Source organism: Podarcis melisellensis (assembly GCF_964234715.1).
Source record: "Podarcis melisellensis genome assembly, chromosome: 18".
Classification (NCBI taxonomy): Eukaryota; Metazoa; Chordata; class Lepidosauria; order Squamata; family Lacertidae; genus Podarcis; species Podarcis melisellensis.
In genome coordinates, this window is record NC_138536.1 from 413971 (window position 1) to 428614 (window position 14644).

Below are 14644 nucleotides of genomic sequence, written 5' to 3' on the forward strand. Positions count from 1 at the left end.
AAGGGCCTCAGTTCAGTCGTGTCTGTTGATTTCAATGGGTCTCCTCTGAGTAGGACCCTGTATCATCTCATCCTTTGGGTGCTTGCTAATTCTGGCCGTCTGTCAACTCTTGGGGGTCGCTGTCACTCCTTCCCCTGCCTGCCTGCCATTACTTTTGGGGCGCTGTGCCTCCACCCTTCCCTCTTTACCCCTGTCCGCCTGCAGGTCGCCTTCTGCTGGCCTCTGGCCTTTCCTTTGCACCTCTCCGCCAGCTGATGAACACAGACAAAACCTTTTCCTCCTTCCTTCCCCAGATCTGGAGGAGACGAGCCTGAGAAAACGCACGTGAGTGTCTCGTGGGGCTTTTGCTCTGGGGCGGTGTGACTCAGAAGACGTCCTTTGTTCTATTTGGGGAGGCCGGGTTTTGGTGGGGGGCAGGAAGGGGAGGGTGGGGCTGTCCTGGCTTGCTCTGCCAGGAACACAAAGTGTGTGCCAGCCAGGGGGCGGGGGGTAGGCAGTTGCACAATGTGGGCCTTGGGCTGGGAGAAGGGTCTTCTATCCTTTGAACTGGGAGGTAGGAGAAGTTCAAAAAAAAGCTCAACCAACAGCTTAGGTGCATCCAACGACAATGGGTAGATCAAATCACTGCCAGTTTTTTAATCCTGTGAGTAGATAGCAGTCTACTGAGAGTTGGATGTCCCTGTACTATATAATAAAAAGGTAAGGGTGTCATCACGCTGCTGTTCACTTGGTCACAGGCAGGTGGTGCTGTGCAGTACAGCTTGAAGGAGGGAGCTGGTGGGCGAGTGGTCCAGGCAAGCAATGGGGGGGGGGGGAGCCAGAGCAGGCTGCAGCAGCTCTCCCCCCCCAATCCATTGGCTCCTTGAGGCCTGCCAGCCCCGGGCCCCCTGTCTCTGGGACTGTTGGGGGGAGGAGTAGGTGTGCCTGGCGAGCAAAGTGACCAGTGGCACAGCCCCAGCACAAATGTAAGGAGGGCTCTCTCTCTCTGTGTGTTGATACACCCCAGGGGCCCCCTCCCGGACGAGAAGCAGTCGGCCGCAGAGCTGGACGCCGTCCTGCAGCACCACCACAGCATCCAGGAGAAGCTGGCCGAGGAGATGCTCCACCTGGCGCGCAACCTCAAGAACAACACTCTGGTGGCGCAGAACGTGATCAAGCAAGACAACCAGGTGAGGCCGGTACTCGAGAGAACGGGGGGGGGGAGCATGGCTTGTGGATCCCCCTGCCTGCCTCCCAGTTGCACAGGTTGTAACTCAGTGTTTCCACGCAGACGCTGTCCCACTCGCTCAAGCTGGCCGACCACAACTTTGAGAAGCTGAAGGACGAGTCGGACCGCCTGGAGCAGCACGCCAAGAAGTCCGTCAACTGGCTCCTCTGGCTGATGCTCATCGTCGTCTGCTTCATCTTCATCAGCATGATCCTCTTCATCCGCATCTTCCCCAAGCTCAGGTGATTCCCCAGGCCCAGGGCGGCAACCTGGCGACTCCTCGGTTCACCTCACGCCATTGCCCACAAAGTCCAAGGCCCCTGGCGCTTCTCTGACGGAGTCTCTGAAGACACTCGCTGGAAGGGGGTTCCTGGCGCTTCTCTGACGGAGTCTCTGAAGACACTCGCTGGAAGGGGGTTCCTGGCGCTTCTCTGACGGAGTCTCTGAAGACACTCGCTGGAAGGGGGTTCCTGGCGCTTCTCTGACGGAGTCTCTGAAGACACTCGCTGGAAGGGGGTTCCTGGCGCTTCTCTGACGGAGTCTCTGAAGACACTCGCTGGAAGGGGGTTCCTGGTGCTTCTCTGACGGAGTCTCTGAAGACACTCGCTGGAAGGGGGTTCCTGGCGCTTCTCTGACGGAGTCTCTGAAGACACTCGCTGGAAGGGAGCTGCTTTGGGAGAAAAGGTCCTGCCTGCTTATACGGTTGACAGTGGGGAGGCTCCTTCAGCTCCTAAGCTGGGCCTGAGCAGGGAGTGCAGTCGGGGGTTCAAGCCGTGGCTGTTTGGGGCTGGACTGGGGCTGGGTTGCTTCTGAGAGCCTGCTTTACCCAGGCAGAGGCGGAGTTGCCAGACCAGGCCCGGTCTCTGTTGCATGCAGGGGGCAGGGGGGAATCCGACAGGAACATCTTACTTCCTTCTGACTGCTACCTTTCCACCTGCAGGGAGCCTGTTTGGATGAGGGTGACCATTCTGTCATCATGTAAAGCCCCCTGCATCCCCCCCCAAAAAGTGCACCTTCACTGCTTAGCTGCCGTTTGGGGACGGCCTGGAAGGAGGGATACGAGGCCGTTGGGGTTTTGTTTACCTCTAATGAAGTTCTGCCGCCTGTAGAGGAAAACCAGGACTCTGGAGCTGGGGGATTCTTGGCCGACAAGTTGGGGCAGGTTGGTGGGGGGGTGAGAAAATCACCTATCTTGTTCTTCTCCCCCAAAAGCCCCAGGTCCTAAGCATTCAGGTGTAAGGACTCCGCCAGCTCCTGCTCTTCTTTCTCCCTCCCAGCCCAAAAGGAAAATACAACTTTGGGGGGGAGTGTTGGCCACAGTTCTTATGTCTGGGGTTAGACTGCATGTGCCGCAGCGACAGCAGGGGGAACGAGGGCTGCCGGGGGCACCCCCCCATTTCGAGAGCAAAGGCGCCCCCACCTCGCAGCGGCGGTGAATCACCTGCAGAGAGAGGCGCCGCTCCCCAGGGGGGCCTCACCCTGCCGCTTGCCAAGCGCACAGTCAGCCTGGGAGGTGGGCCAGGAGAGGCGCAGTCCCCCGAGGGGGAGAGGCAGTGCCTTGGCCGCCCGAACGTCGGGGCTCTGCGTCGCCCCCACTTCCCTGCGCCGGAGCGATGAGCCTCTGCTTGCCCCCCACCGCACGGAAAATGTACTTCGCCCTGCCAGCGAGGGAGCCGAGTGATGCATCGCCAGCCAGCCTGCCTGCCGCCACTCGCACATTAAAAACAAAATCTGACTCGCTGCCACGGTGTGATTCTTTTGGGCGGTTTGGGGGGCATCGGTAAGGCACCCGCAGCCCCCTTTGACGTGGGGCTCTGCGCTCAGCGGTGGAGAGTTCAACTGCGGAACTCCCCTCCGTGGGAGGCAGCTTAGCCGGAGACGCCTTGGCGCCTTCTGCCTGCCAAGCAGGTGTCCTGCCGGCGGAGGGACAGCTTGGGATGCCTCTGCCGCAACGGGAGCCTCTGGAGCTTCCTGCTCCAGACGAGGGATACTTCTGGGAAGCCCTTCATTCTCTTCACACCTAAGGTGGCAGGATCCCCTCCTGCCGGCGCTTCCCCCGCCTGGAAGGAAGCGGGAAGGGAGGGTGCGATGATGCAGAAGCCGTCTTGGCGTTCCCAGGCTCGCAGGAACCAGCGAGGGGTCAGCTTCCCAAGCTCTTGGTGCCAACGGCTGGTGACAGAGGAGGATATCCTCTGGCCGGGGGAACTTTCCAGGCCGTGGGTCCTGGCAGGCTGGGGCAGGGGTGGGGGACGCAGAAGGAGCCCTCAAGCTGCCCTCTTTGGGTAAGCGTTCTCCCCTTTCGGAGTTGGGAGCCACTAGACTGGGCTTGCAGAACGGTGGGGCTTTCTGGATCTTCAGAAAACGGCACCAGCGTTTGATCTCTGTCCGTGCTAGAGATGGGCCTCTGTAAGTGAGATAGGGGGCAAGGAGGGGCCGTTAAGAGCACAGGAGGTTCCTGCTAGGCCAGGGTTCAGATCTCCACTCGGGGCACAAAGCTTGCTGGGTGACCCTCGACCCTCTCAGGCCTACAACGCTGGGGTGTCGCAAGGATAGCCTGGGGGAGGGAAGAGCCACAAACACTCGTCTCGAGCTCCTTATGAGGCGAGATAAAGGGGAAACAAAGGGAAAAATAAATTAATTGGGCAGGGGTGGGGATTGATTTCGTAAAGTTTATACAGTTTTTAAAAATAATAATAATCCTAAAGCTGGTTTATGAGAAAGCCAAAGCAATGACTATCAATTTGGGGGGGGGGATGATTTAAAACTTCAAACATGATAATAATGGACGAAATGCTGATTGAAATGGGTTGTCGGCTTTCGAAACACCCGGCAAGGCCTTGCGAGGGAAGCCCAACAGAGAGAGCACGTAGCGGCAAGCCAGCCTTGAACTAACCAATTTTGGTGATGCTGAAGCAAACGTTAACGGGTTGACACATGGAAGGAGCAGTCTGGAAAGGGAAGTCTCAGAGGATTCAGTTGCCCCCCACCTACACCCCCCCCCCATTAACAAAGAGGAAGAAAGTGAGTGAGTGTCGTAATTTACTGCTCTCTGCCGCCCAGGCTGCCCGTAAGAAACCCACCTTGCCCATGAGAATTCCTGGCGACGGGAAGAATGTAATTTCTTTTGGCAACCAGATTCCAGTTACTGTTTTGTGTGTGTGTGTGTGTGTGTGGTGGTATCTAGGTGACAGCTGAAAGGGGGGAAATTCACCAGCAGCAACGGCTCTTTTGCGTGAGCGAGGGTGCCAAAGGGATCCCGGGCAGGGAGGGTCTCAGGGTCCTAGGGAGGCGAGCGGCCTGACGCCAGAAACGTCCACAGGGAAAGGTCCGCATGTTATACCCTAACCTGTATTGCCTGCAAGAGACCCCAAGGCCAGTCTCCAAGGAAGGCTGGGAGTCCAAAACCATGGAGAGAGACTAATAATTATTATTTATACCATGCCCATCTGGCTGGGTTTCCCCAGCCACTCTGGGCGGCTTCCAACAGAATATTAAAACTGCAATAAAGCATCAAACATTAAAAGATTCCCTAAACAGGGCTGCCTTCAGATGTCTTCTAAAAGTCAGTTAGTTGTTGATTTCCTTGGCATCTGACGGGAGGGCGTTCCACAGGGTGGGTGCCACCACCGAGAAGGCCCTCTGCCTGCTTCCCTGTAACCTCAATTCTCACACGGAGGGAACTGCCAGAAGGCCCTCAGGAGGAGGACCCCGGTGTCCGGGCTGAACAATGGGAGCGGCATACAAATAATAAGAATAATAATTTATTATTTATACCCCGCCCATCTGTCTGGGTTTCCACAAGGCGGGTGCCACCACCGAGAAGGCCCTCTGCCTGCTTCCCTGTAACCTCACTTCTCGCAGGGAGGTAACCACCAGAAGGCCCTTGGGAGAGGGACCCCGGTGTCCGGGATGGAGACGCTCCTTCAGGGATCCTGGGCCAAGGCCATTTCGGGCTTTCAAAGTCAGCACCAACCCTTTGAATTGTGCCTGGAAACGTCCTGGGAGCCAATGTAGGTCTTTCAGGACCAGTGTTATGTGGTCTCCACTCCCAGTCCCCAGTCTGGCTGCCGCATTCTGGATTAGTTGCAGTTTCTGGGTCACCTTCCAAGGGAGCCCCACGGAGAGCACATGGCAGTAGTCCATGCAGGAGATAACCAGAGCATGCACCACTCTGGCCAGACAGTCTGCGGGCAGGGAGGGTCTCATCCTGCGTCCCAGATAGAGCTGCCCTGGACACAGAACTGACCTGTGCCTCCATGGACAGCTGTGAGTCCAAAATGACTCCCAGGCTGCACACCTGGTCCTTCGGGGGCACAGTTGCCCCATTCAGGCTGCTCTGTTCCCAGAGGTGCTCAGGCCACTTTTTGGCATGTGACCCCCCCCTCCCGCCCCCTCCAATTGCGGGCTGGGTTCTCCTCCTGCCTCGGATGGCTGGCACCCAGTCGGTCAAGCCAGCTCCAACTGGTTGAACTACGAACCGAGGGTGGTTAAAGGGCAATTGGTGCCCTTCGATTTACCCTTGCAGAGAACATAAGAGAAGACTCCGGGGTCCCATCCTGTTCTTGCAGGGGCCCCACCTTGAAGCCAGCAAGGAGGAGCTCAGCACAACAACAACAACAACAAGAACAACAACTCTTCCCCACCTGCAGTTTGCAGGAACTGGGATTATTGATTACGATTTATTAAACTTGCATACTGCCAGTCTCAGGGTGGTTCACAACATAAAACCAGAATAAAAACAAAAACAAGAATGACCCCCCCAAAACACATTCTTAAAGGGCCTTAAAGCCCAAGGCCTGCTTGAAGGGGGATGGGAAGATGGAGCAAGCTTGTTCTCAGATGACCTGAACCAATGGATTCAAAGGGCGAGAAATGGGATTCCGACCTCCGAAAGTTATTCCTAACGTTAGGAGCCGTTCGGCCGTGGGCTGCCTCCTCCCTTGTTTTTATTTTTAATAGAGGTGGTATGGCCAGGGATTCTTTAGCTGAGATTCCTGCATTGCCGGGATTGGAGTAGATGACCCCTGAGGGTCCCATCTGACTACAATTCTGCGATTCTATGCTAGTCTTATCTAGCAATATTAGTGTATTTTTGGTCTTTGTAGAAGCCGCCCAGAGTAGCTGGGGAAACCCAGCCAGATGGGAGGGGTACAAATAATAAATTATTATTATTATTATTATTATTATTATTATTATTATTATTATTGCAATGGCAGCAGCTTTTAATTCTGATTGGAGGCCCAAGGCCGCCATATATTATTATTATTATTCAGTTCATTTCTATATAGCTTTATATCTTAAAGAAAAAAAACTCGAAGCTGTTGACAGCACATGTAATAATAATAATTATTTATACCCCATTACAATCCAGGATAAAAAATATAGCAACTATAACGTACGCAATTGAAGCAACATTAATGAACAGGAAATGAAAATATTACCACAAAGGTTTCAAAACAAAACACTACAAAGGTCAACTATGGAAGAAGACATTGAGCACGGCAAAGTCTACCCCCCAAAAAACGAACATTTTGGAAGAAAACAATACAGGGCGCCATATATAAAATATGGGGGTTCCTGAACGATAGGCCGGGTAGGGATTATTTTAGCGCAGGTCGCAAACCGCAAAACGAAAGACAGGAAAACCAAACTGTGCATGAGTAATAAGACTGTTAACCCATTAAGCCGGAGGCTTCCCTGAATGTGGTTTAGCGGTGGAGAAATGGTTTTGAAGACCCAGGTGACAAAAAAAGGTTATTTTACGTCTGCCACTACTGCGGCCCGAGTTTCGTTAGCCGCCAAATGGAAAAGGAGCGAGGTCCCAACCAAAGAAGAATGGCAGCTTAAGCTGACGGAATATGTGCAGCTTGCAGACTTAACATATAGAACCAGAAGAACATACGTTTAGAGAAAACTGGATTTTATTGAATATATGGGAAATAACGGCAGAGCTGAAAACGCTGGCAGCATTAAGATAAATTCAACAGCGTAAATATGCTTTGATGGATGCAATAACAGAATACCGAATCGTATAGTTTTTGTAAAATATGCAGGGATTTATGATATGTAAAATGGAAAGAGAAGAAGTCGTTGACAGCTGAAGAATGTAAAAAGGAGCATTTTAAACAGAAACAGAAAATTTAATAAAAATTATGTAGAAAAAAAATGGTTTCAAAGAGGAACGAGCGAGGGCCCTTGAGTTTAGCAGGGAGTGTCTTGAGGGGTTAATAACGCGATAAGGTGAAATTAATAAATAACCTGGTTCTGGATCCAGGGCGCACGGTGGCAGAGAGGTTCTGAGTCATGCCCGGCTGATGGGATGCAGTCCAGTGTTTTGGGTGGTCATGTGGCAGGTTGGGCAAGAGGTTGGGTTTATGGTTAATAGCTTGCATTCTTTTCATATAATTAACCCGCTCCCAGGCAGCCTGGCAAGGTGGGCAAAGTCAGGATTTGCCCAACCGGGCACCTTCCAGATGTTCTGGACTACAATTCCCAGCCGCCATCTGTGCCGGGCAGGTGGGAGTTGTAGTTTTTGTTTTTAAATTAGATATTTTGTGGTTTTATATCTTGATTTTATTCTGTGAACTGCCCTGAGACCCCCGGGTATAGGGTGGCACAGTGGTACCTCGGGTTACATACATTTCAGGTTGCTTACGCTTCAGGTTACAGACTCCGCTAACCCAGAAATAGTACCTTGGGTTAAGAATTTTGCTTCAGGATGAGAACAGAAAGCGTGCTCCGGCGGCGTGGCAGCAGCGGGAGGCCCCATTAGCTAAAGTGGTGCTTCAGGTTAAGAACAGTTTCAGGTTGAGTACGGACATCCGGAACGAATTAAGTACTTAACCCGAGGTACCACTGTATATAAATTTAACAAATACAGTGGTCCTTTGGTTCTCAAATGCCTTGGTACTCAAACGACTTGGAACCCAAACACTGCAAACCTGGAAGTAAGTGTTCCGGTTTGCGAACTTTTTTTGGAAGCAAAACATGCTCAGTTTTGAGTTTTACGCTTCCGATTTGAGTGCCACACTTCTGTTTCGAGAGTTACGCTGAGGTCTGTTTTCTATCGTTTTGCTATTTATTTTGCGTTTTTGTTTTGCTTTTGTGACTGTGTGTAACCCAGTTCAGCTACTGATTGATTTACTGTGTGACTGCAGTACATTGTTTATTGCTTCCATTTTATGGCTCACTGGTCTCGTTAGATAGTAAAATCCACGTTCAGTTGCTGCTTTGGGGGTTGTTTTCCAAAGTCTGGAACGGATTAATCCGTTTTGCATTCCTTCCTATGGGAAAGTGTGCCTTGGTTTTGGAACGCTTTGGTTCTGGAACGGACTTCCGGAACGGATTAAGCTTGAGAACCAAGGTACCACTGTAGTAGTAATAATGATATTAATAGTAAATAATAATAATGGCATAAGTTCTGCGGGCGCTGAGAATAAACACAAGCCAGGCAGCTGAGGTTTTTGTTGTTTTTCTCTCCCTCGGTTGCCAGGAAATCAGTTTGCAAAGGATTTGCGAGTCTTGCAAAGGGCCAAAACAGCCTGAGGTCCCTGCGTTTAAACCTGGCTCCCTTGGGGAAGGAAACTGGAGGAAGCTTCGTGTTTTGGAAGCTCTGAGGCAGACAAAATAGAAGGCTCCGCGCGGCGCAGAGTTAAAACCCGTGGAATTTGCCCTCTGGAGAGGCGAGCAGGGCTGGCAGCCTGGACAGCTTTCAAAGAGGATTAGACAAAATTCACAGAAGAGGAGGCGATCAATAGTTATGCTCTGACTGTCAGGGCGCCTCTGAGTAATAAGACACAGAATCGCAGCGCTTCAGACTTGGAAGGGACCCCGCAGGGTCATCTAGTCCAACCCGCTGCAAAGCAGGGGTCTCAACGAAAGCATGGCCACCCAACCTCTGCTTCCAAAGCTCCCCGGAAGGAGAATCCATCACTGTCCATCCTACGGTCGAACAGCTCTTACTGTCAGAAAGTTGTCCCTGAGGTTTAGCCGGAATCTCCTCTCTTGTAACTTGAAGCCACGGGTTCGAGTCCTGCCCTCCGGAGCGGCAGAAAACAAGCTTGCTCCTTCTTCCATGTGAGATATCGGAATATGTTTGATGAAAACTAACGTATGTTTGATGAAAACTAATAAAAAATTAAGTTGGAGATATCGGAAGATGGCTCTCCCATCTCCTCTCAGTCTCCTTTTTTCTGGGCTAAACATCCCCAGCTCCTTCGACCATTCCTCATCAGGAACGACCTGGATCAGACCTGGATCATCCAGACCTGGATCATTCCAGACCTGGACCATCTTGGTCTCCCTCCTCTGCCCACCTTCCAGCTTGTCAACTTCCCTCTTAAATTGTGGTGCCCAGAACCCTCTCCCCTCCGACACTTTTCCCCCGTCTTGGCTCATCCTACCTTGCAGAGAAGGCAATTAATTAGCAAGATGAGTGCATATGCAAGACGTGGTAACGAATGCACGTCGAATCATTAATTGCCCCCAGTTAATCATGCCCGGTTGGTAGAGTGGGAGACTCTTACTCTCCAGGACACGAGTTCGAGCCCCACGTTGGGCAAAAGATTCCTACATTGCAGGGGGTTGGTCTAGATTACTCTTAGGGTCCCTTTCCAACTCTGAATTCATAGATGCACTTGTGTAATTAATCCAGTAATATGTTTCCGCGCCCCCTGCTATTTTCTCACCGCAATCGAATTCTTACTCAGATCAGGCTCCGCTATTCTCATGAATAAAAGCTTAATCCCTGGCGGTTCTGAAAAGTTAAGAAATTAACCCCGCATTAATATTGTTACTAATATGTTGTCATATTCCCATGAATAACGTCAAACGCGCGCGACCCCTTCTTCCCTACAGATAACCATTCAACCCCATAAAGAGAGGTGCCATTAATCTATTCTTCTTTGTAATTAATCTGTTCTTCTTTGTAATTAACAAGCAAATTAACCTGCTGGTATCCTCCTTTATTACAACCCAGGTCAGCCTCAGTTTGCTGTTCTTGCAAGCTGGTTAATTAACTCCTCGCTTCCTATTATTAGCAGTAATTAATGCATTTAAATCCTCTTTGCTGTCCTCATCAAGCAATCAGATGCCCTCTTCTCAATTTCTCCGGTCAACAATAAGAGAATCCGCTTATAGGAAGGTGGCCGATCAACGGGGTGCTTAATTAATAAATCAATTAATAAAATGATCGGGCTCCCCCTTTCCCCCAGCTGGAATAGCTAATCCTATGTCTACTCAGAAGTAAGCAGGGCTAGGATTGCAGCCTTGACACATAAACAAATATACTTTCCCCCACTCGCTCATTAGCGATCAGTTCCTAATGACTCAAGCAGTGCCCCTTTGGCCCCCAATTAATTAGCCCATTTGTTTCAATTTCTTACATGGTTACATTTTCTTAACATTTATTAAGCCTGCTACAGGACCGGAGGTGGCGAGCGCATGTTCGTTAATACGACTACTACTGCCAGCCATTAATTATTATTAAGGGAAACTGTAGTAATGGTCATTAAGGGAGGCAATGATAATAATAAATAAAATAAGGGAAACCAGCCAGCTTCAAAGGGAACCAATCATAATTTAAGGAAATCCACAATTCCTAGCAAGAGGAAACCAATTAGGACGGGTGATATTCAGCTAAGTCGGGTCGGTGCTTATTATGGGATGAGTGCTCTTCACGCCTGAAATTTCGCATCGAAATGCCAGCCAGAATTCCTCCCCCCAACATTTAATCCAGATTTACCTTTTCCGTGGAAAAGCCAATGTATTCAACCTTGTGGCGAAAACCCTGTCTGAAGTCTTAAGCCCTTGTGAAAGCAGCCCTACTCAGTGTAAACCCATTGATTTGCAGGGAGCCTGTTCTGAGCATGAAAAGCCTTCGCTGTTGCCCTGGAAATCAAAGAATGGCAGAGTTGGAAGGGGCCCCTGAGGGTCATCCAGTCTAGCCCCATGCAAGGCAGGAATCTTGGCTCAATGCAATTAATCAATAGTGGGTAATATCCTGATAAATCACACCGCAGAGGGTCTGGAAACCAAGCCTGATGAGGAGTGGTCGAGGGAGTTGGGGGTGTTGAGCCTGGGAAACCTCAAAATGTATGAAGGGCTGAACACAGAAGACGGGAGCAAATTTGTTTTCTGCGGCACCGGACAAACTGCAAGAAAGGAGATTCCAGCGCAGAACTAATAATAATAATAATAATAATAATAATAATAATAGTAATGTTATAGATAAATAATGGGGTGTGGTGTTGCTGCCTGACTCCCCAGCCGGCCTGGGTCCCCAAAGCACATCGTTTTCTATAACAACATTAACGGTAATAATGTGAATAATAATAGAAGCCTCCCAGGACGTTGGCGATAATAATAAAAGCAATAATCATGAAAGCCACCCAAGACCTTTGGGGAAAATAACCCCAGATGGCTGGGGTTCTGTAGTTCTTCTCCTTCCAACAATAGTAATAGTAGTAGTAATAGTAATAGCCACCCAGCACAAAGGTGATAATAACCCTAATTTCCATAATAAGGGAAGCCACCCAGGAGGCTGCTAGCAGTGATAATAACGAAGAAAAGCACCAGAGACTTTTTTTGGGGGGGAAAGGGCGACCTATGAGCTGAACAAATAAGAATAATGGGAATGATTTCAATAATGGTAGAAACCACCATGGAAGGTGGTAGTGATAATAACAACAGCAATAATAATAATAATAATAATAATAATAATAATAATAATGATGATGATGATGATGATGATGAAAGGTACCAAAAACCTTTGGAAGAGGAGGAGGAGTAATAACCATCTGGGATGTTAGTAATAATAATAGCAGTAATAATAATGAAAGGCACTGAAGACCTTTGGGGAAAATAGCTGCCACCCCCCAGATGGTTGTGGTTCTGTAGCTGTTCTTCTCCTTCCGACAATGGTAACAGTAGTAGTAGTAATTATTATTCTTATTATTGCCACCTGGGATGTTAATCATAATAGCCAGCTGGGCTGTTAGTAATAATAATAGCAGCAGTAATAATAATAATAATAGCCAGCTGGGGGGTTATTACTAAAAAGCAGTAATAAAAGCAGTAATAATAATAATAATAGCCAGCTGGGGGGTTAGTGATAATAATAATAATAATAATAATAATAATAATAATAATAATAATAACAACAACAACAACAGCCAGCTGGGATGTTGGTAATAATAACAGCAGTAATACTACTACTACTAATAATAATAATGGCCACCTGGGCTGTTAGTAATAATAATAGCAACAGTAATAATAATAATGATGATAATAATAATAATAATAATGGCCACTTGGGGTGTTGGTAATAATAATAGCAGTAATAATAATAATAGCCAGCTTGGGGGGTGGGAAGGCCGGCCTATGAGCTGACTAAAGAATAATAATAATAAGAGCAATAATAATACTAGCCCCCCAGGAGGACGTTAGTGATAACAACAACCGCAATAACACTAATAACGAAAGACCCTTTTTTGTGATGGGGTGGGAAGGCCGGCCTATGAGCTGACTTAATAATAATAATAATAATAATAATAGTAATAATAATAATAATAATAATAATAATGCTGCTATGGATAGTGGGGCTGCGTCCCTTTTCCCTCCTCTCTCCTCTCCCTGCCCGGTCTCCTCGTGAGGAGCCTCCTCCTTCTCCCTCCCTCTCCTGCTCCTGCTCCTCCGGGGCGGAGGCGGAGGCGGAGGCTTGTTTACCGGCGGCCTGGGCCTGGGCCTGGGCGTCGAGCTCGGGGTCTGGTGGGCCTGGCCGAGGAGGCGGAGGCGGGAGGCGGGAGGCGGGCCTGCGACGCCGCGGCCTCTTTTCCCCTTCGGGAGCAGCAGCAGCCGCCGCCTGGCCTCCGTCGCCGCCCGGGAGAGAGAGAGAGAGAGAGAGAGGAGAAGGGAGGCCTCCTCGCCGCCTTCGCCTTCGTCCTTCTGGGTGCCGGGTCCCCCGCCATCATGGGGCGGGGGGCTCCCTCTCCTCCGGGGCTGCTCGCCTGGCTGGCCCTCGCCCTCCTGGCCGGGGGGGCCCGAGCCCACAGTGAGTGGGGGGGGGAGAGAGGGGAGGGAATAAGGGGAGGGGGGATATGGGGTGGGGGGGAACGGTAATCGTAGGACTCCTGGGGTGGGGGGTGCAGAAAGATAGAGGGGGGCATGGAGGGGGGATATGGGGGCGAGGGGGAACGGAGGGAATAAGGGGAGGGGGATATGAAGCTGAGGGGTGGGGGGAGCAGACAGGGGTGCAGAAAGGCGAGGGGGGGATATAGGGGGGATATGGGGTGGGGGGAACGGTAATCGTAGGACTCCTTAGGGGGGGTGCAGAAAGATAGAGGGGGCATGGAGGGGGGGGAGTTGATCAAGAGGGTGCAGAAAGGCGTGTGGGGAGATATATGGGGGAATAGGGGGCAACGAACAGGAGGGAGGGAGGAAACCGAGGGGCTCCTGGGGTGGGCAGAAGAGGAGGGGGGAGATGGGGTGGGGGATCCGAGGCTGAGAGGGAGGGGGAGAAGGACAAGAGGGTGCGAGTGAGAGGATATGGGGTGGGGGTCTAACGATAATCGAACGACTCAGGTGGGGGATATGGGGGGAATAGGGGGCGGACAAGAGGGGTGACAGACGGGAGGGAGAAAATTGAGGGGCCCCTGAGGTGGGGGGGGTGCAGAAAGCTAGAGGGAGGCATGGGATGGGGGGTGAATGGAGGGAATAGGGGGTGGGAGTAGGACAAGAGGGTGCAGAAAGGCGAGTGAGGGGGGATATAGGGTGGGGGGTAACTGTAATTGTAGGCAGTGGCGTAGCGTGGGGGGTGCAAGGGGGGCCGGCCGCACCGGGTGCAACATCTGGGGGTTAGGGTTAGGGGGCGCAAATCCACGGGTTAGGGGGTGCAAATTACTTGCCTTGCCCCGGGTGCTGACAACCCACGCTACGCCACTGATCGTAGGACTCCTCAGGTAGGGGGATATGGGGGGAATAGGGGGTGGCTGGAAGGGGCAACGGATGGGAGGGAGAAAGCCGAGGGGCTCCTGAGGTAGGGGGTGCAGAAGGGGAGAGAGGGGGGGATATGGGGAGGGAATAGGGGGTGGACAGACAGGAGGGAGAAAATAATCCAAGGGCTCCCGCTTGGTAGAATCCTGGAATTTGCAGAGTTTTAACGGAGGCCAAATGTCCCTTGGCTGGACCCCCTGCAAGCTTTTGCCCAACGTGGGGCTCGGACCCACAGCCCTACCAGCTCAACTAGACTTAAAATTGCCCTTGAAAGGGGGTAACTGTTCAAGACTGGCGTGTTGTTGTCGGTGGTGCCCATCTATGTGGAAGACTTAAGACAGTCAAGAGTTGCAATGGAAGGGGGTGCTTTCGAGGGAGGCCTCAGGTGCCAGCTTTAGGGTGCCAGGTTTACATAGGGGAGGGCAGTTGCAATATTTGGGGCAGCAC

General features: G+C 51.0%; 2 protein-coding genes across 3 annotated transcripts in view; both read left to right on the plus strand.

Annotated features, from left to right (window-relative positions):
- USE1 (unconventional SNARE in the ER 1) overlaps positions 1-2945 on the plus strand; it is a gene marked incomplete at its 5' end in the record, with an annotated part of 6926 nt that extends 3981 nt beyond the window's left edge. Inside the window, 3 exon segments of the mRNA XM_081896021.1 lie at positions 53-324; positions 1007-1169; positions 1271-2945. Of these exon segments, the coding sequence (XP_081752147.1) occupies positions 53-324; positions 1007-1169; positions 1271-1453 (618 nt within the window). The 3' untranslated portion in view covers positions 1454-2945.
- Positions 2946-13183: 10238 nt separating this feature from the next.
- The window catches only part of INSR (insulin receptor), a 52414-nt gene continuing 50953 nt past the window's right edge, over positions 13184-14644 (plus strand). For both annotated transcript variants that reach the window (XM_081895384.1, XM_081895383.1), the window contains exon 1: positions 13184-13256. The gene's annotated coding sequence lies outside the window, so the exon portion shown is untranslated. The remainder of the gene's footprint in view (positions 13257-14644) is intronic.